General features: G+C 33.6%; 1 protein-coding gene across 25 annotated transcripts in view; it reads right to left on the minus strand.

Annotated features, from left to right (window-relative positions):
* Positions 1-19,906, minus strand: part of CLIP4 (CAP-Gly domain containing linker protein family member 4) — a 130,797-nt gene that overhangs the window by 60,288 nt on the left and 50,603 nt on the right. For 23 of the 25 annotated variants that reach the window (XR_012486187.1, XR_012486186.1, XM_074288279.1 and 20 more), the window contains 3 exons: positions 10,047-10,165; positions 4,995-5,231; positions 4,050-4,185 (listed from right to left, as the gene is read on the minus strand). Coding sequence is in view for 23 of the 25 variants with exons in the window: in XM_074288279.1 (XP_074144380.1) it covers positions 4,050-4,185; positions 4,995-5,231; positions 10,047-10,165 (492 nt within the window). In the remaining 2 variants the exon portion in view is untranslated. Of the gene's footprint in view, positions 1-4,028; positions 4,186-4,994; positions 5,232-10,046; positions 10,166-19,906 lie in introns of all 25 variants that reach the window. The other 2 variants (XM_074288267.1, XM_074288266.1) reach the window with 1 other exon arrangement.

Consider the following 19,906-nt stretch of genomic DNA (forward strand, 5'->3'; position numbering starts at 1 on the left):
TAATAACAATATATAAAATACAAATCAATTCCAGAAAGTTTAGCCCTCTGTTCCAGAAGGAGAATCTTTAGGCTTTAAATAGACATGTTCATGTACACACACACATACACACACACACATACTGAAAGAGAGGGGTGGGGAAAAAAGGGAGAAAAGACAGGGAGAGGGGAAAAAGAAAGGGGGAAAAGAAAGAAAGGGGGAAGAAGAGGGGGAAAGGAGGAAATAGGGGAAGGGGAGAGGGAGATGGAGGGGAAGAGGATGGAAAAGAAGGGGAGGAGTAAAGGGAGGGAAGAGGAGAAGAGATTATGAAATAGAAAATACAACAAATAGCCTCTTTTTAACATTAAAATATAATCACCTCTGAGTTCTCTTGATCACTAACACTGTGATTGCTAATTGTCCAAATTCCAAAATTTGGAGAATTCCTGGCTGAGCTTTTAGTATACACCTAACCTTTCTCACTTAATATCATCTCACTATTCAACCTTCTTTGTAGCTATAATCAATTATGGTATTTTTTAGACTCAACTATAGGATACAACAACATGGTATGTCATTATGTATTCTCTATGAATACCTGACATAGTAACTCATATATAATAAACTAACACTAGTTTAATGAACGGAATTAGACCATGGTACAATCACAAGGTCAGAGACAACCTGACATAGAAGCTGGCCTATAATAATACAAGCAGGTTTCCATTTAGCTGTCATCAGCTGTGATGGAAGTAGTAGTACTCTTCTTATGTCCAGCAGTAGAGTTCAAAAACAACCTGTATTTGTTTTCTACCAATGGCAACCAAAATGAAAAGTGAGAGTGGGAATGACACCTACCAGAAGACTATTAATCACAATGAAATTTGGAGGAATTTTTTTAACTTTAAAAAGTCATATGCTATGATATGAAATGCCATGAGGCTTATTACAAAAGAAATGTAAGACAGCATCTCCTCCATTAAGTTTTTTTCATCTAATGGGGAGCAAGAACATAAGAAATCATAAAAGTAATATATAAAGTCTAAGTTAATGAAGCTGTTAAAAAGCCAAAAGAAAGCTTTACAGAATGAAGGGATCAACGTAACATTGTACTTTTCACATAAATTTAAATTGACAGTTTAGATTTCTGGATTTCCTTGTAAGAAAAATTTGTTACATTTGCAACCTTGTAAATGCAATGTATAGGTAAGATTCAAGCAAATAAGTACCACTTGGACAAATAAACCATAGTTTTCTCAATTTTAGATGGATGTCCTCTCCAAGCCATTTCTCAGCCATTTCCCCACTCACATCTCAACCTCCATCTCCATTCTATCTTCCAGACTCCCTTTTTGTATTATCTCCTTCATTGCAACAGAAGCTTTTTTTGTGTCCTTAAGAGCTTGGCAAAATATCCTACTGGTTGCTTGTACTACGCTCACCAGCAAAGATTCAAAATAATTTAATACAGTAAGAAAGTATAATAAACTTAAAGAATCTAAGTAGTACAGAAAGTTTTAAGATTGCTCAATGGAAATCTATTAATGGAAAATTTAAATAACAAATTAAATTTGGAATTAAATATTAATATAAATGTTATTTATATAGGCTCAATATCCTAACAAGGTCCTATATCTAATTATCTGAAGCAGAATTTTAACAGGAATAAGAGCCAAAAGCAGATAAAAAAATTTATGTGGGTTTATTTTCTATCCTACAACTTTGCTAAAGTTATTGTTTCTAATATTTTTTTATTTCTCTAGCATTTTCTAAATATATCACATCATGTGCAAAGAAACAGTTTTGTTTATTTGTTACCTGCTTTTAATTCCTTTGATTTCTTTTTTCTTTCTTATTACTAAAGCTAACATTTCTAGTATAATATTAAATAATAGTGGTGATAATAGGCACCCTTGTTTCATACCCAGATCCTACTGAGAATGTTTCTAGCTTATCCTTATTACATATAGTAGTTGGTAATATTATATATATTCTTATCATTTTTAATTAAAGCTTTTTATTTTCAAAATATATGTATGGATAATTTTCAACATTCACCCTTATAAAATCTTGTGTTATAAGTTTTTTTCTCTCCCTTCTTCCCACCTCCTCCTCCCCTGGACAGCAAGTAATCCAATATGTTAAGTATGTGCAATTCTTCTATACATATTTCCACAAATATGCTGCACAAGAAAAATCAGATCAAAAAGTAAATAAATGAGAAAGAAAACAAAATGCAAACAACAACAAAAAGAATGAAAATACTATGTTGTGATCCACACTCAGTTCCCACGGTTCTCCCTTCAGAATGCTGCTTATCATTTGAAGTAAAACTCCATTTATTCCTATGTGTATTAGCACTTTTAATAGGAATGGGTATTATGTTTTGTCAAATGCTTTTTCTGCATCTATTTAAAAATTATATGATTTCTGTTTGGTTATTGACATGGTCAATTATACTAATAGTTTTCCTTATACTGAACCAGTCTAGGATTCCTGGTATAAATACCCCTAGAGGTCATTGTGTATTATCCTAGTGATAAGTTTCTATAATATCTCTTTGCTAATACTTTAAGATTTCTGTATCAATATTCATTGGGAAATTAGTCTATAATTTTTTCCCTGAAGCAATTGGGGTTAAGTGACTTGCCTACGGTCACACAGCTAGGAAGTGTTAAGTGTCTGAGGCCAGATTTGAACTCAGGTCCTCCTGACTTCAAAGCTGGTACTCTATCCACTGTGCCACCTAGCTGCCCCTAAAATTTTCTCTGTTTTGGCCTTTAAGCATCAGTACCATATCAGTGTTAAAAAAGGAATTGGTAGGACTCCTTACCCGATTCTCCTAGTAGTTCTAATAGTTCTTTAAATGTTTGATAGAATTCATTTGTAAATCCATCTGGCAATGGAAATTTTTTTTCTAAGAGACCAAACTCCTTTTATAAAAACAAATATGGTACTTAAACTATGAAAACTAAAAACCAGAAAAAGTTATAGACTAGTTCCATTAATCAATATGAATGTAAAAATTCTAAATAAAATACTAGCTAAAAGATTACAACAACATATTACAAAGATTATAAATTATGAATCATACCAGGAATATAGGGATGAATAATATCAATAGATGCATAAAAGTATTTGATAAAAGACAACACATTTCTATTAAAAAAAAATTTGGAAGTATAGGCATAAATGGACTTTTCCTTTAATTGATTTTAAGCACATACCTAAAACCATATCTAAAAGCCAATCACCAATATTATTCAATATTATATTGGAAATCCTAGCAATATCAATAAGAAAGAAAAAGAAATATCAGGAATAAGAATACAGATTGAGATAATACAACTCTTCTCTTTTTGCAGATGATATAACGACATACTTGGAAAATCCTAAAGACTCAACTAAAAAGTTAACTGAAATAATATTTTCAAGCAAAGTAGCAGAATATAATGTAAACCCCCATAAATCATCAATATTCCTATGTATCACCAACAGGATTCTGCAAAGATAATTGGATAAAATTTAATAATTTTATTAATAACTAATCAATAATTAATCTGAAACTATTTAATTATAAAATTAGATTATTTAAAATACACCAGATAGTATAGAATACCTGGGAATACACCTACCAAAACAAGTCCAGGATCTATATGAATAAAACCATAAAAAAACTTTGGGAACTAAGTGTGAATCACAACATAGCATTTTCAGTCTTTATGTGCAAATAAAATCAGATTTAAATAAATGAGAAATAGCAATTATTCATGGATAGGCATTTTCAATAGAAGAAAAATGACAATTTTACAAAAATTAATCCATATATTCAATGCTGCCTCAATTAAGTTACCAAAAAAAATTATACTGAGCTAGAAATAAACAATAATAAAATTCATTTTGAAAAAATAAAAGGTCAAAAATATTAAAGAAACTCATGGCGGGGAAAATGTAAAGGAAGGAAGTTTAGGAGTATCAGAACTAAACTAATATGCTACCAATCTAGTGTGAGGCTTCTAAATTATTTTTGGTTATTGTAAATTCTTCACAATTAAGATTAATAATCTTACCATATTTGGGAGGACATTTAAAGTACTGAACTTTCCCAACACTTCCATTATTCTTTCCTTCTGGTTCACTCAACTCAATGCCAGCCCACTGCCCACTGGCAAATTCAGTTGTGCCACAAAATCTTAATATTCCAACCTATGGATATAAATAAATTCAGTTGTGCCACAAAATCTTAATATTCCAACCTATGGATATAAATATAGATTATTTTTTATAATTATAGTGAAGGCAGAAAATGCCTATAACTAACTACTTTCTTTTAAAAAAAAATAAAATTCCATTCTGAAACATAAGAATATCTGAGTATTGAATTAAAGCTGTTTATCTGAATTTAAATAATTAAGTTTATAATCTTTATAATTTGTTAACCCTTTCACAACACAAACACAAAATAGTAACCTTTGTAAGTAGTCTCTCTCTATCCTACTCCAATGACAAGTTTTAAATGAGATTTTTGTAATGCCCTATTCTAAATGAAGGCTGCCCAATATCAAGAGGAGAGAATAAACTTCCTTTGCTAAGAAAATCAGAAAATGGAAAGACCACTAAAAAAGTTTTCAAGGGAAATAAAATGTCAACGTTTTTATCAGGGAAAAGCTGTCCTCTGTACATCATCCTTTATTTCTAACATTCCCCATTTCCTCCTTTGTGAGGTTCCTAGAATTCCTCCATAAAAACTTGATACTTAAAAAATTCTTGTTGGGTTAGTAGAAAAAAATCCTTTTTTCAAATGGGTAAAGGAAAACTCTCTTAAATCCCCCTCTATTCACTTCAACCTTAACTCAATCTTCCATTTGTTTTCATTTCCTCTTTAAACACAGTTTGTGGTTTTAAAATCTCTTTGTTACATTGCTATTCCCAATCAAATTTCACATTTTTTATTTTTTTTCTTAAATAGGCGTGCTAATCTTAAGAGATTACTTTGGTGATTTGAATCACTTTACCTTCTGTCCTGCAATGATCACACGGTCTCCCAACTTCAGACCTAATGATGTAAGCATACTTTTGCCACTTGTAGGATCATAATTTGGGAGCATGGTCTTTGAGACATCACATAACAAAGGGACAGCATCCAATAGCATTTGCTTTATTTGTTTAGCACTGGCAGCTGCATCTGCCATCTCTAATGGCATATCGACTGGGTCTGGAACAACATCAGCAGGGATTTGTCCTTTGTCATTCTACAAATATTGAAAGACAAATGTCACAGCTTAAAATTGACTAAAAAAAGATATATCTACTTTATGGAAAGAATTATATTAGCTATTCAAAGGGATAAAAATATAAATGAGACATAGTCCCTCTTTCCCAGTAATGTGTAATAAAAACAGAAATAAAAGAAAATAATGTATTTTAAAATAGTCATTACTAAACCTTGCAATAACAATTATTCTATTGCACAAAAGTAACTTTTAAGAACTTAAGAGTTCATCCTTGCATTTCAGGAACAAGATGAAAATAGTTCAGAACATGCTCCTATAAGAAGAGTAGTAAGGGCAGGACAATTATAGTGACAACGAACAAACTAAATGTCCATATGTCCTAGACTCTAACGTTGTGTTTTTTAGTGTTTTGTTTGTTTGGGGAGGTTGTTGTAGTTTTGGTGTGTTGGGGGGGGGGAAGGGTTTGATATCAAGAATTCTCTCCTTTCCTCAGAATTCTTCCCCTCTGCCTCTAAACATTTTTCAGTTTTGTGATTTTTTTTAAATTATCCTAACATTCTCCCTAACTATTGTTCCTTAGAATTACTTGGGTCAGAGAATAATCAAAAATAAGTCAGCTTGGGGCCCAGACTTCATCCAAAAGGACTCCAACTCATGAGAAAAAGAATAGCAGCAGTAGAGGTTTCCTAAGACAAAAGTTTATAGTTGATGGGCTGAGATGCCAAGAAAAATGAAAGGAGGACAGAAAGAACTAGTAAGAACCCTAAGATTAGTTCTTGTATGCCATTAATTTTAGGATTACTTATCTTTGCCATATCTTCACTAGTACTTTCCTTTCTGCCTCTACTGCCTTTCCTCTATTGCTGCTATTCTTTACTTTGGGCATGGTGATATACGCCATAAGATGGGGTAAACCAAAGTCCCCCCCAAAAAAAATCATTACAATGTGGCATGAAAATTTAAAACTCTGGGGAAATTGTAACAATAAATGTAATGTAATAGTGAATGTATCCTAAGAGGGAAAGAATATAAGCAAAGAAACAATGAGCAAGTCACTGCACACAGCAGGTAATAATGGTATAAGCTACAATTCTTAGGAACTAATCTGTTCTTAACAGAAATCAAAGTAAACATAAGTAAACAGTGAAATAAAATCAAAGAAAAATCAAACTACCCAAGTATTTTGGATTAGGAACTTTCACACAATAATCATAATAGCCACTCAGAGCCAAGATTTTAAAATGCCATTTGATATTCTTAGAAACCAAAGATTAAAAGGAAATCCTAACAATTTCAAAGCCGACATTTATTAAGCAAGCATTATGTACCAGGCAGTGTGCTAAGTACTAGGGATGCAAAAAGAAGCAAAGTCAGTCCCCGGTATAAGACTTGTCAGGAAGAGAAATCCAAAGAGGCAACAATAGTAAATATAATCATCCCTGATCATAAGATGAAAGGACTTAAAACATTTATGAGACTCCTGCATTTTTCTAATCAATAACAGATTAAAGAATAATAAGGCTTCATATTTTTACAGATGAAGGAAATTAAACTCTATAAAGCCAAAATGATTTGCCCATGGTTACACTGCAGTAGATGCAGAGTTGAGACTACCATCCAATCTCCTAACTCCCTCCCCAACACTCTTCTACTCTACCAAGCTTCCCAAATTTTTAATCAATTGAATTTCAAACCTTGCTTTGCTGTAAGAAAATAAGAAAAAATGGTAATAACAAGAACTCTTTTAATGTCTTAGGAACAGTAGTCTAAATTCTTCCATAAGGTATTCAATAAAAACTTACCAAACCACATTCCAATGCACTTCAAAAACATTTTTCATTGGAATGCACAGTATTTCCACCTATTGATGAAGACCAGAACCTCCCTGCACAATTGGAGATAATTTTCATAGGTTACAAAAAATTTGTAGGTGGCCAAAATATTCATCATCAAGTAGACAACCTTTTGGAGACAAGTCTCTTCTGAAGCAACTAGGCCAGGCTGGATAAATAACACTAAGCCCTGTCTCAAAGTTTTTCCAGATTGGCAGCCTCTATCACAGCCTGAACTCTACTGGTATATTCTTCGAGGACCTCCCAAAATCACTTCTCAACCATGAAAAGACCTCAGCATGTATTACTACTATCAGAACCTCTATAAATAAGTCTGAAGTAAGGAAATCTCAGGTCACATCTTAGCTCCACCATTTAAGAAATTATTAATACTAATATTTAGTTAGTGCTCCCATTTTTACTGGGCCTCAGTATCCTCATCTATTTAAAAAGCGGTTAAATATAATGACCTCAAATGTCCTTTTCAATTCCAAATCTATTATTATTTTTTTTAATGTAACATTTTTTAAAAGTACCATAAGTATCCTTCTTTAGATATTTTCATCCAATAATATACAATTCGTTTCAAATTTATAGATTTTCTAAATTTGGAAATAATGCTAACATATATACCAGAATCCCTCAGTTTAATCCTACTCATTCCTAAGAAGAAAAGAATATGTGTAAGAGAAAAAAAGATGGAAATGAAAAAGAGAAGACATTTAAATTACCACTGACCAAAAACAGTTATCTGATTTACTATAATGAAATAATTAAAATGGTAAAATCTAAGGAGAAAAAAGTAAAAAATAAATGCTGACTTGTAAAAATAAAATCCAACACAAAAGAATGTGGGGGGAAAGGGAAGCATCAATTGAAAAAAAGGAGACATCAAAAGCACAAAAGTTGACAGAAGGGAAAATTTCAGCCACATAAAGAATCAATCTGAGGATGCTTATAAAGAAGAAAATGTCCATAGGAACAATAAATTGAAATTTCATGAGCTAAGTTTAAGTTCCACAAGGGCATAGCTCCTAGCACTTTTTGGAAACCTGCATACACTCAGGGGAAAAAAAGAGTTTATCATGGAAATAAATGAAGCCTTAAGATAAGAGTTTATCTGCCTGCCAGTTGCTCTAGGTCATATAAAGAACCATATAAGGAATAACTAAGACTGCTTAGCCTACAGAAGAAAGATAGCAGAAGTCAATGATTTCTGTCACCACATATTTGAATGGTTATCACACAGATCAAAGGAGCACGGATTTAGACCTGGGAGGGATCTAAGAAATCATCTAGTCCAGCACTTTCATTGTACAAATGAAGAAACTGAGGCCCAGGGAAGGGAAGTGATTTTTTTCTAAGATCACACAGGTGAGGAACAGATCCAGAATTTGACTAGCCCTTGAAGCTCAGTGCTCTTTACATTGCATGATGCTACATCCCCAAAGGCATTAGACTTATTTTGCCTGAGCTCTGATATTTGTAGAACTTCAAGCAGGGAAAGGCACAGGAAGGAAGACTTCATTTTAGTGTAAGAAAGAACATCCTAACAATTAGAACTGTCAAAAACCAAAATGGGCTACCTTGTACTATGCATAACAAGCTCTATTCTTCCCCAGAAGTGCAAGCAGCAAGGAGAGAATTTATGATTCAGATAAAGGTCTGAATAAACCAGTAAGGTCCTTCACAAAGATTTAATTATTCTTCTTTATTATTATGTATTACATTTTCTGTTCAGAATTATGATTGCAATCTTACTTCACTGTTAACTTTTGCAAGTGAGAACATTATGAAAGGGAGAAAATTATCTTCTTTTCTCAAAATATGTTATATTTTTAAATGTACTGAATTCTTAAATGCAATTTTTCCTAAACGATCTTGAAACAAATTTCCCAACACACACGCAAATATATCTCAATTTTTATTATTGAATATTAGGCTATAGAATATCACCTCAACTTTTCCGATTCCTAAAAACTGAAAATTTATGATTTAGGTGATAAATCCTAGGAAGATTCTGGAAATAGATTGCAGTTAAGTAACTTGACAAGGATCACAGTATTTCACTTAATGGTAGTATCAAGAGATGGAATTTGAAACCAGGGCTTCCTGACCCCAATCCAGCAATATGCCCACTAAGCTAGTTCTCATTCTTTATAATGTAAGTAAATTAAGAGGAAATGAGATTTAATACATAAATTTGTATTTATCATGCAACTTTCCAATAACACATCTGAGGCAGCATGACCAGGATACAATCATGGCTCTGATGTTACCCAGACAGCCTAGATAAATCCTTTTCCCTCTTAAGGCCTTTGTTTCTTCATCTGTAAAATGAAAGAGTTGGACCAGATGGCTTCTAGATCCCTTTGGACTTTAAACATACAATCTTAGAATCCTAATGTATAAACTTTATCCACAACTATATCAAAAATAAAAGAAATATCTTCCTATTCTCTTGCAGACATAAACTTTTAATTAATCATATTTAGTAAATAAAAATTCATTCTTTGGCTATAGGCACTGAGTAACAGAAACTCGATCTAAAATGGGATAGGACACAGAGAAGAAAAGAACATAGGCTAAAAAGAAACCCAAAGTAGCTTTAGCAACAATAATATTACATGTAGCACTGATCTTTTGCTGAGAATGGTATATTAATGACAGTTTAATGTTAGCAGTCATTCCTTGAATTTCTGAGAACTGGATTTTATTATCAATTATAAAAGATAGGCAATTTGTCCACACTCTGGGATGGCAGAAGCCTGGCTTAGATGTTGGGAAAGCTGAACCTAAATTGTAATCTGTCATTACTTTCAGTGAGCTATCCTATATCCAAACACAAACTTTGGATTACCTCTTAATTATTAGTCAAAATTTTTAAACGCAATTATAATTGATAATTTGATTTTTTTTCCATTTATCCATTTGGTTGGGGACAATAAGTTTAGGGGGGCATAGGAGTAGCTTGCTCTTCCTTGAAAATCTAGACCCTTACCCTAAACGCAGGATTTGCTCCATGTTCCAGTAAACACTTCACAGCCCCCGTGCACAAGTTAAATGCCGCAATATGCAGAGCTGTTCCAAAAGCAAAGTCACTGCATGTAGCATCCACATCTGCAATTAAACATCACAAATGTGTTAACTCATTCATCTGTAGATATAAGAAAAAACAATACAGGATTTTATTTTGAAGAACTCTATCATTATGATGAAATAAATTATAACCATACTCCCTGAAAGACAACTTAATCAAGAGAGAAGTCCCCATTATAATCAGCTAGACTCTTGATGTTCAAAACATATGATGGAATCCATTTATGTGAGTAGAGGCTACGTAGGGCTTTTCGACAGTCACAAACAAAACTTTAAGAGCATAAGCTCAAGCTGCTGAGTCCAATATTAGAGTCAATTTTGATTTTTCACTATTTCACATTTGTAAAAATAATGGAACTTCCAATGACAAGATGATACAATGAGAAGCCTTCTGAAGCCCTACCAAATTCCCCTCCAAACAACTACAAAACTGCCTCAGAATTGTACTAGGAGCAGAGAATCAGCTTACCAGTACATCAGAAAGGGTCTGTGTCTCACTGCCGTGGTAAGCAAACGAGTTCTAAAAGCAGCACAGCCACAGCTAGCCTCACAATAGGGGTCTGCAGCTAGGTTCCAAACTTGGGGAAAGTCACCACAGACCCATGTTCTCCAACAAATCAGCAGGCCCCTACAACTCTGAGCAGTCTGCAGTCCAGCAAATCCCACCCCAGCACTCCCATCCCCAGCATAAGCCACCAGGCAAGACTTGATCCCACTGCTGACCAATAAGAAAGCCCTTCCCTCATGGGCCAACAGGGAGACCCTGCTCCTGCAGGACTATCAGCAGAGAGACTGTTTCCATAGCAACCCAGCAGTAAGGTCCCACCCTTCAGGAGGATCAGCAGCAAAATTACTCCTCTAGGACCTGCTACATATAAAGGCCTGTACCAAGCCAGCTAAGTCCCACCCTAAGACTGACCAGCAACAAGAACTCTCCTGGGGCCAACTACCAGAAAGACAATTACCATAGCAACCCAAGAGCAAAGCCTCACTCCTAAAGCAGGCCAGCATATACAGTGGAGATCAACAGGGAGACTCCACATATCAATGCAAGCTATAAGGAAAGCCTGCCCTGAAGCCCAGTCAAAGTCAACACATTAAGACCTGAGCCCCAGCACAAAAAACCTAGAACTGTGTAAGACAAGAGTTAAATCTCATATTAAAAACACTAAGTCACAAAAATGGCAAAAAAAAAAAAAAATGAGGGGAAAAAAGATGTTGACTATAGAAACTTAGTATTTTATACAGGAAGGATCAAGACATAAACTTAGAAGAGGGTAATAATATCAAAATGCTTACATATGAAGCCTCAAATAACAATTTGGTCTTAGACCCAAAAAGAATGCCTAAAAGAGGTTAAAAATTATTTTTAAAAGCAAATTAGGGAACTAAAAGAAAAAGTGGGAAAAGAAATAAGTAATGCAAGAGAATCCAAAAAAGAAGTTAATAGCATAGGAAAAGATATACAAAAATGTATTGAGGAAAATAACACCTTAAAAAATAGGTCAAATGAAAAAGGAAATACAAAAGATCATTGAATAAAACAATTCCTTTAAAATCAGAAGTGACCAAGTAGAAATTAATAACTATGAGTATTCAAAATATGATGAAAACAAAATCTAAAAAGTTTTTTTAAGTGAAATTTCTCATTGGAAAAACAAATGACCTAGAAAATAGATCCAGGAGAGATAATATAAGAATTATTGAACTATCTGAAAGCCATGATTTAAAAACAAAAAAAGCCTAGACAACATCTTTCAAGAAATTCTCAAAAAAAAAAAAATTGCCCAGATCTAAAGTGAAAGAAACTACTGATCACTGCCTGAAAGCAATCCCAAAATGAAAATTCCCAGGAACATTGCAGTCAAATTTCAGAGCTTAAAAATGAAGGATAAAGTATTGAAAGCAACACAAAAAGGCAAATATTGTGGAGCAACAGTTAGAATTAAGTAAGATTTTGGAAGCTTCCACATTTAAGAACCAGAATACTGATATACCAGAAGATAAAGGAATTAATTAGGATTAGAACTAAGAATCATCTATCCAGCAAAAATGAATATAATCTTTCAGGGACAAAAATGGATATTTAACAAAACAAAAGACTTTTAAGCATTTCTAATTAAAAGATCAGAACTGAATTTAAAAATTTGATCTCCAGATTTAAGATGGAAGAGAAACATTAAAAGTTGGAAAAGAAACAAGAAAAAATATTAAGAAATCCAATAAAGTTAAACTTCCTGTTTCTATATGGCAAGAAATTTGTAACACAACAATTCTATTCCTATAAAAGAAATTAGAATGAGTATATGTAAACAGAGAACGTGAATATACAATGACTTTGATGGGATGATATCCCCCCCAAAAAATCATCACAACAACAACACAACAAAGAGAAAGAAAATTGCATTGAAAAGAGGGGTAAATTATTCCATTAAAAAGAAGCATAAAATTGCTATTATAATAGAGAAAAAGATGGAGGGAGTAGCCTTATTCTCATCAATATTGTTATGGGCCAAAACTTGAAACAAGGTGCTAAGTCAGTGGAATTGATAGAGACAATGATTATTTAGCATGATATTTAACAGTTTTCTAATTCAGTACATGTATTTAGTTCTTACTATAGTTCTACCAGATTCACACCTTTAAGAAAGCATATACAAGCTAGGAGCCTCAACCAGGATTCAGTCCAGGAGATTCAGAAGCCAGAGAAGGCAGGCAGGAGCTCAAGCTCTTGGAACCAAGGAGAGAGATAGGCCTCCAGAAAAACTAGCCAAGCCCAAAGTTTAGGAGACAAGATTTTAAAGGAGACAATAAAGGATTTGGACCTTAATCCCTGATGCACTTGTGTGATTACTGAACTGAAAGGAAGGCTGCCTCCAGAGACCCCAAGAAAACCCCAACAAGAGAATATTACATTTTAGAGAAGACATACATTTTGGCATCTAAACGTGTGACAGACATGATCCTGATTTCAGTGGAAAAGCCTCTTCGACCCAGAAATTAGGGTGAGTACAAAAATAGACAAGATAACTTTGTTAAAAGGCTAATGTAGTACTTCAGCTAAAATGGGGCAGATGTTTAGAAAACAGCTTTCTTTTCCAATTCAAGGAAAATGTGCAGAGAGCATTATCAGACTTATGAAAAGCCAAGGTTTGATTATAATTTGGGAGCAGGAACTTTTAGAAACTGTATAGTACACATCTCCTTGGTTCTCTAAGAAAAAAAGAATTGGATCTAGAGGAGTAGAAATTAGTAGGAGAGCAACTACGTCAATTCTACAATGAAAATGGACCTGACAATTTCCAAAGAAACACTTTATACATATAATTTAATACAACTGGCTTTAGGAAATTATATAAGTTATAGAATAAGGGAAAAAAAGAGCAGGAGGGGGAAGATCCAAATAAACTAGGTGAAAAGGATAAAGAATCAGATAAGAATAGAGTTAAATACAATTCTAAGTGTAGTGCTTCACAGCAGAAGTCATTTGAGCATTCCCCATCTCATGACCCTTCCCTCTCAATTAACCCTTCATGGGTGGAGGGAGAAGAAGGGGGGGGGGAGAGAGTAACACAATCAGTACCACCTATGAAATACCTTATGACAAGATTACAAAAAGCACTAGTTAAGGCAAAAAAAATGAAGGACAGGATGTTTCTGATATAATAAATGCATACCCTGTGATTGAAGAGCTTGACTCTTCAGGTCAAAAAAGGAGAAGATACACTCCTTTTGATCTGGAAAAAATTAAGGATTTGAAAAAGGGTTTCAGTCTTTATGGGGCTTCATCATCTTACGTTAAAATGTTACTAGATAATTTGGCTTATGAAAATTTAACCCCCAGTGATTGGAAATCTATAAGAAGGACATGTTTAGAACCTGGACAAAACTTGCTGTGGCTTTTGGAGTATCATGAATTATATAGGATTCAAGCCCAATGCAACAAGCAAACTGGAGTTAATATACAAATCACCTTTGACCAACTAGCAGTTCAAAGTCAATATGCAGAGAATTCAGCACAGATTAATTACCTCATAGGAGCATATGATGAACAAATTGCTACTGCTGCTATAAAAGCTTGGGGTTCCCTCCTAGGAAAAGATCGAGAGGAAGCCTTCACAAAAATAGAGCAAGGTCTCAATGAACCCTTTGTGGATTTTGTGGGACGTTTGCAAACAGCTGTCACAAGAACCCCAAAGACCCCAACTTCTGGGATAAGAATTCACTATTTGACAAAAAACTGCTGGGAAAAGTGGAAAATAGTATGGCAGAAATTAGGCATGGACCCACACTTAACACTGTACACCAAGATCAAAATGGGTTCATGATTTAGGCATAAAGAATGAGATTGTAAATAAACTAGAAAAACATAAGATAGTTTACTTCTCAGACTTGTGGAGGAGGAAGGAATTTGTGACCAAAGAAGAACTAGAGATCATTATTGATTATAAAATAGAAAATTTTGATTATATCAAGTTAAAATACTTTTGTACAAATAAAACTAATGCAGACAAGATTAGAAGGGAAGCAATAAACTGGGAAAACATTTTTTACAGTTAAAGGTTCTGAGAAAGACCTCATTTCCAAAATACATAGAAAATTGACTCTAATTTGTAAGAAACCAAGCCATTCTCCAATTGATAAATGGTCAAAGGATATGAACAGACAATTTTCAGATGATGAAATAGAAACTATTTCTAGCCATATGAAAAGGTATTCCCAATCATTATTTATCAGAGAAATGCAAATTAAGACAGCTCTGAGATACCACTACAAACCTGTCAGATTGGCTAAGATGACAGGAAAAGATAATGCTGAATGTTGGAGAGGATGTGGGAAACCTGGGACATTGATGCATTGTTGATGGAATTGTGAACAGATCCAACCATTCTGGAGAGCAATTTGGAACTATACTCAAAAAGTTGTCAAACTATATATACCCTTTGATCTAGAAGTGTTATTACTGGGCTTATATCCCAAAGAGATACTAAGGAAAGGAAAGAGACCCGTATGTGCAAAAATGTTTGTGGCAGTCCTTTTTGCAGTGGCTAGAAACTAGAAAATGAATGGATGCCCATCAATTAGAAAATGGCTGAGTAAATTATGGCATATGAATGTTATGGAATATTATTGTTCTGTAAAAGAAATGGCCAGCAGTATGAATACAGAGGAGCTTGGAGAGACTTACATGCACTGAAGTTGAGTAAAATGAGCAGAACCAGGAGATTATACACTTCAACAACAATACTATATGAGGATCAATTCTGATGGAAGTGGCTATCTTCGGCAATGCGATAATCCAATTCAATTCCAATTGATCAGTGATGAACAGAACCAGATATACCCAGCGAAAGAACACTGGGAAATGAGTATGGACCACAACATAACATTTGCATTCTTTCTGTTGTTGTTTGCTTGCATTTTTGTTTTTCTTCCCAGGTTATTTTTACCTTTCTAAATCCAATTTTTCTTGTGCAACAAGGTAACTGTATAAATATGAACACATATATTGTGTGTAACATATACTTTAACATGTTTAACATGTATGGGACTGCCTGCCATCTAGGGGAGGGAATAGAGGGAAGGAAAGGAAAAGTTGGAACAGAAGTGTTTGCAAGGGTCAATGTTGAAAAATTACCCATGCATATGTTTTGTCAATAAAAAGCTATAATAATAATAATAATAAGAAGAAGAAGAAGAAGAAGAAGAAGAAGAAGAAATGTTAGCTATAACAATAAGAAAAATGTAACAGCAATGTTTGATGAAGTATTATGAATGACTTTGCTATTCTCAGCAATACAATGATGTAAAGAATCCCAAAGGATTAATGAATGAAGTATACTATCCACTCCCGAGAAAGAACTAATATTGACTGAATACAAACTGAAGCATATTATTCACTTTCATTTTTTCCTATTGTTTACAATATCTTATACAAAATACAGACATGTTTCACATAATTACTACATATGACCTATATCTGACTGCTTATTAGCTTATTGGGGGATTTGAAGTTCAATTTGAAATTTGAAACTCAAACTAAATAATTTTTTTTAATTGAGAAAAAAATAATGGAATAATGGAACCCATGAAAAATCTCATTAAAATTCTGAGTTAACTTTTGAAGTGAGAAACAGTAAGATTTTGAGGCTGTAATAACAACGAATTCTGAAACAAAACAGAGGAAGGGCTGGAGCGAGAATCAAGAAAAGCTGGGTTCAAACTATTGCAATTACACCAGCATTACAAGTGTGAGCAAGTCACAATTTCCAGTTTGTTCATCTATAAAATGGGAATCCCAACACCTATCCTAACCACCCTCCACTAAATCCTACTCCAGTGTCTCATGATGGCCTGAGTTCCTGAAGGTTGTATCCAAGGAGCACAACCTCCAGCAGTTAAGCTTTCAAGTATGATAGCAATCCGAGAAGACCAGACTAGGTAAGTAGAAAAAGACAACACTAATAAGACTTGTCATTTCAGGGAATTATCTCCCCATGGCAAAGAAAAATACAAAATGGTCCTCAAACCACCTGCTTCTGCAATTCTTGTGGCAAAACCTGAGCTGTTGATATTTTCCTCTGTGAGATAAGCATATATAAGAGAGGTACCAGTTTTTACATTCTTTATATGACAAAGCCAGCAGGCAGAAGAAATTTACAATGAGATAAAAGAAGGATCACTGATTCTCCTTGGAAAGGCAAATAAAGGAGCTAACAGACTTGGTTCTAATATGTGCCCCCAAAACAAGGGGGGAAAAAACATTTCACAAGATATTTGGTCATCTAATATCACGTTTAAAAGAAATTGGAGGAAAAAAAAAAAAAGACTACCATGAAAATAACAGCAGCTGATATTAGGTAGAGAATGAGAAAGTAAATTTATTTGACTGAGAAGTCAATAAAACCTTCCAAATTAAATTAGCATACCTTCTGCTTCTCAGTGACTAACGTAAAGGTGGAAAATATATAGATGGCAAAAAATAATTAGAAAATATGGATGCGAAATAAGGAAAAAAAGAGAATCCCAAAGACTAGTATCACAAACTACACAAAAGTTTTATGTGTACATATCATTAATACTTTCTTTGTAGAAAGAATCAGGAAGTACCACACCTGGAGATTAAATCATAACACCAAGAAAAAAAAAAAAGAAAGTGATTATATTTTAACACAGAAGAAACAACACATTATTAATGTAGGATTTTTCTTGTAGCAAATGTCTATGCATAATTAGGCCACTGCCTTGTTAAAATAAAGATCAAAATGAACAAAACCAGAAAAATAAGAATAAGATGTGGTACACAATTAAAACAACCCTATTCCAACCTATTTCAACAAATGAAGTTTTTTTTTATCTTATCACTAATTATTAAACTTAGTTAATAAGCTTTTATAGAAATATTAAGTGTTTTTTTTTAATTACATGCAATAGGAAAATATCTTATATACAGAGATTTACATATCAATGTCTATGTAAGACATAGCTATATAGATCTATAGATATGTTTATAGCTACACCTATATATAATATAGATATATAATCAATCTATAAATATAGATCTATAGATTTATATAGCTATAGATAAAAAGATTTGTAAATAAAAAATTATTTGAAAATACAAAAGAGTTTTTAAACTAGATTGACAAAATATTATCAACAGCATCACAAACAGGAATAAGTCATAAAAAATAAATTTAATTTTTTTTAATCTTAGTAAAACACTCTCCAAAGTTATCAGAGGGCAGTTACATTGCAGGGCTTCTCCAACAAAAGATAATTCTAGACCTGGATTCATATGGATCTGGATTCATATCCTTGGATATGAATATCCCAGCCCTTCTCCAAAGAAAATATTTTGATTGTAGTTATAGAATTATTCCAGGACCTATGGTCTTTTATTGTAATTGCTGATAAATCTTGTACAATTCTAATTGAAACATTAGCATATTTTAATTGTTGGGGGGGTTGTTTTTTTCTTGTCAAATTTTCTTTATTCTAGAGGTTTCAAAATTTAACAACAACATTCATTTTTTTTCCCTAGTAATATCTCTCTGAGGTGATTTGTAGATTTTTTTTCCCTATTTCTACTTAACCCTCATGTACTATCACTCCAGGACAATTTTCTTTGATTGTTTCTCATATTATTTGTATAATGGTTCTCTTTTTAGTTACAGCTTTTAGGTAGTCCAATTATTTTTATATTTTCTCTTCTTGATCTGTTCTCCAGATTTCTTGTTTTTCTTATATTTCACACTTCCTATTCCTTCATTCTTTATATTTTGTATTGTTATTTCTTGGTCTCATAGCTTTCCTAGTTTCACCTTGACCAATTCTATTTTTCAAAGAATTAATTTCTTAAGAGTTTGGATCTCCTTTTCTAGTTGGTTGACTTTCTTTTCATCTTGTTTTTCTTGGATGATTTCTCTTTTTTAAAGTTTTCTCTCAATCTTTCATTTGATTTTTAAAGTCTCTTTTGAGTTCTATAAATTTTTTCTGGGCAGATAGCAATTTAACATTATTTTTTAGGCTAAGAGTGGCTTTTCTTTCTTCATTATTTTTTTCTGAAGATGAACTCTGGTCCTCCCTGTTCCCATAGTAAGTTTGTATGACGAGATTCCTTCTCCTTTGCCTGCTCATTTTTTTTAAATGAAAACTTAGTATTATAACCACCTCTAATCCTGGAATGAGGAGGACCTGGAATCCCAAACCAAACCTCCACCCTCCTGCAAGTGCCCACAGCCAGCAGAGTACTGCTTCTGCATTTTCCAGGTGTCCTGATTCCTCATTGCCCAGGACCTTACCTCTGCTGCACAGCTAGGATTGGCATTTTTATCAAGAGAGTCATCCAGGACTCACACCACTGGCTCCCCTGATAAGAAGTTAAAGTTCCTATGATTTCAGTAATGCTACCTCAGAACCCTGCTAGCCTCAGGACTCCCCACTTGCTATTTCTGTGAAGCTTAGCCTTAAGGTGTTTGCAACTTAAGCTAGGTCCTGACATCTTTCTTCAGGTCTTCTCAGATTGTCCCAATAGGACCTTTGTTCTGCCCCATGTCTTTTATTTGTTTTTTTGCCAATCTATGTTTACCCTTAGATACAATTTTGTTTTGTTTGTGAGGGAAACATGGAAAGCTTGGAATTTTTTCTCTCCTACTCCACCATCTTCCCAGATTACATTTTAATCTAATTCAGGTTGTGCTGGGGAGGGCTGTGGGTCACATACATGTTTGACAATCCACCTTATGCTCCTCTTATATAGAGGAAAACTTCTAAAATCAAGGGCTTGAGTGTCAAACCTATACTTAACAATCTATCTGATGTTTTCACTCATCCCTGAGAACATAACTGGGTACATTCATTATCCTGATAATAAACCTCACTGCAAAAGTATAAAGAGATCTATCACAGTCAGGTGAATATCTAATTAAGTCTTTCTCCCTAATAATATACTGAGGGCTGAAAGAGCACAAAATATCCGTGTGTGAAACAACATGTACACAGATGAATAAAGACAATATATATGCAAAATCAACAATTTGTGTGCTCTCCTTTCTCATTTCTTCCTCTTAGATATCTTAACTCTTTATAGCAACATAAAAATCAAAAGAGCTCTGGATTCAGAGAACATAGGTCATAGCCCACTTGTGTGGACTTACAAAAGATACTTACCCTCCATAGGCCTTAATTATCTTATCTATAAAAAGAGTGCACAGGACCAGAAAACCTCTGGGAGTCTCTCAGCCCTACATCTATGTATAA

This window comes from Sminthopsis crassicaudata, chromosome 2, assembly GCF_048593235.1.
Source record: "Sminthopsis crassicaudata isolate SCR6 chromosome 2, ASM4859323v1, whole genome shotgun sequence".
Taxonomy (NCBI): domain Eukaryota; kingdom Metazoa; phylum Chordata; class Mammalia; order Dasyuromorphia; family Dasyuridae; genus Sminthopsis; species Sminthopsis crassicaudata.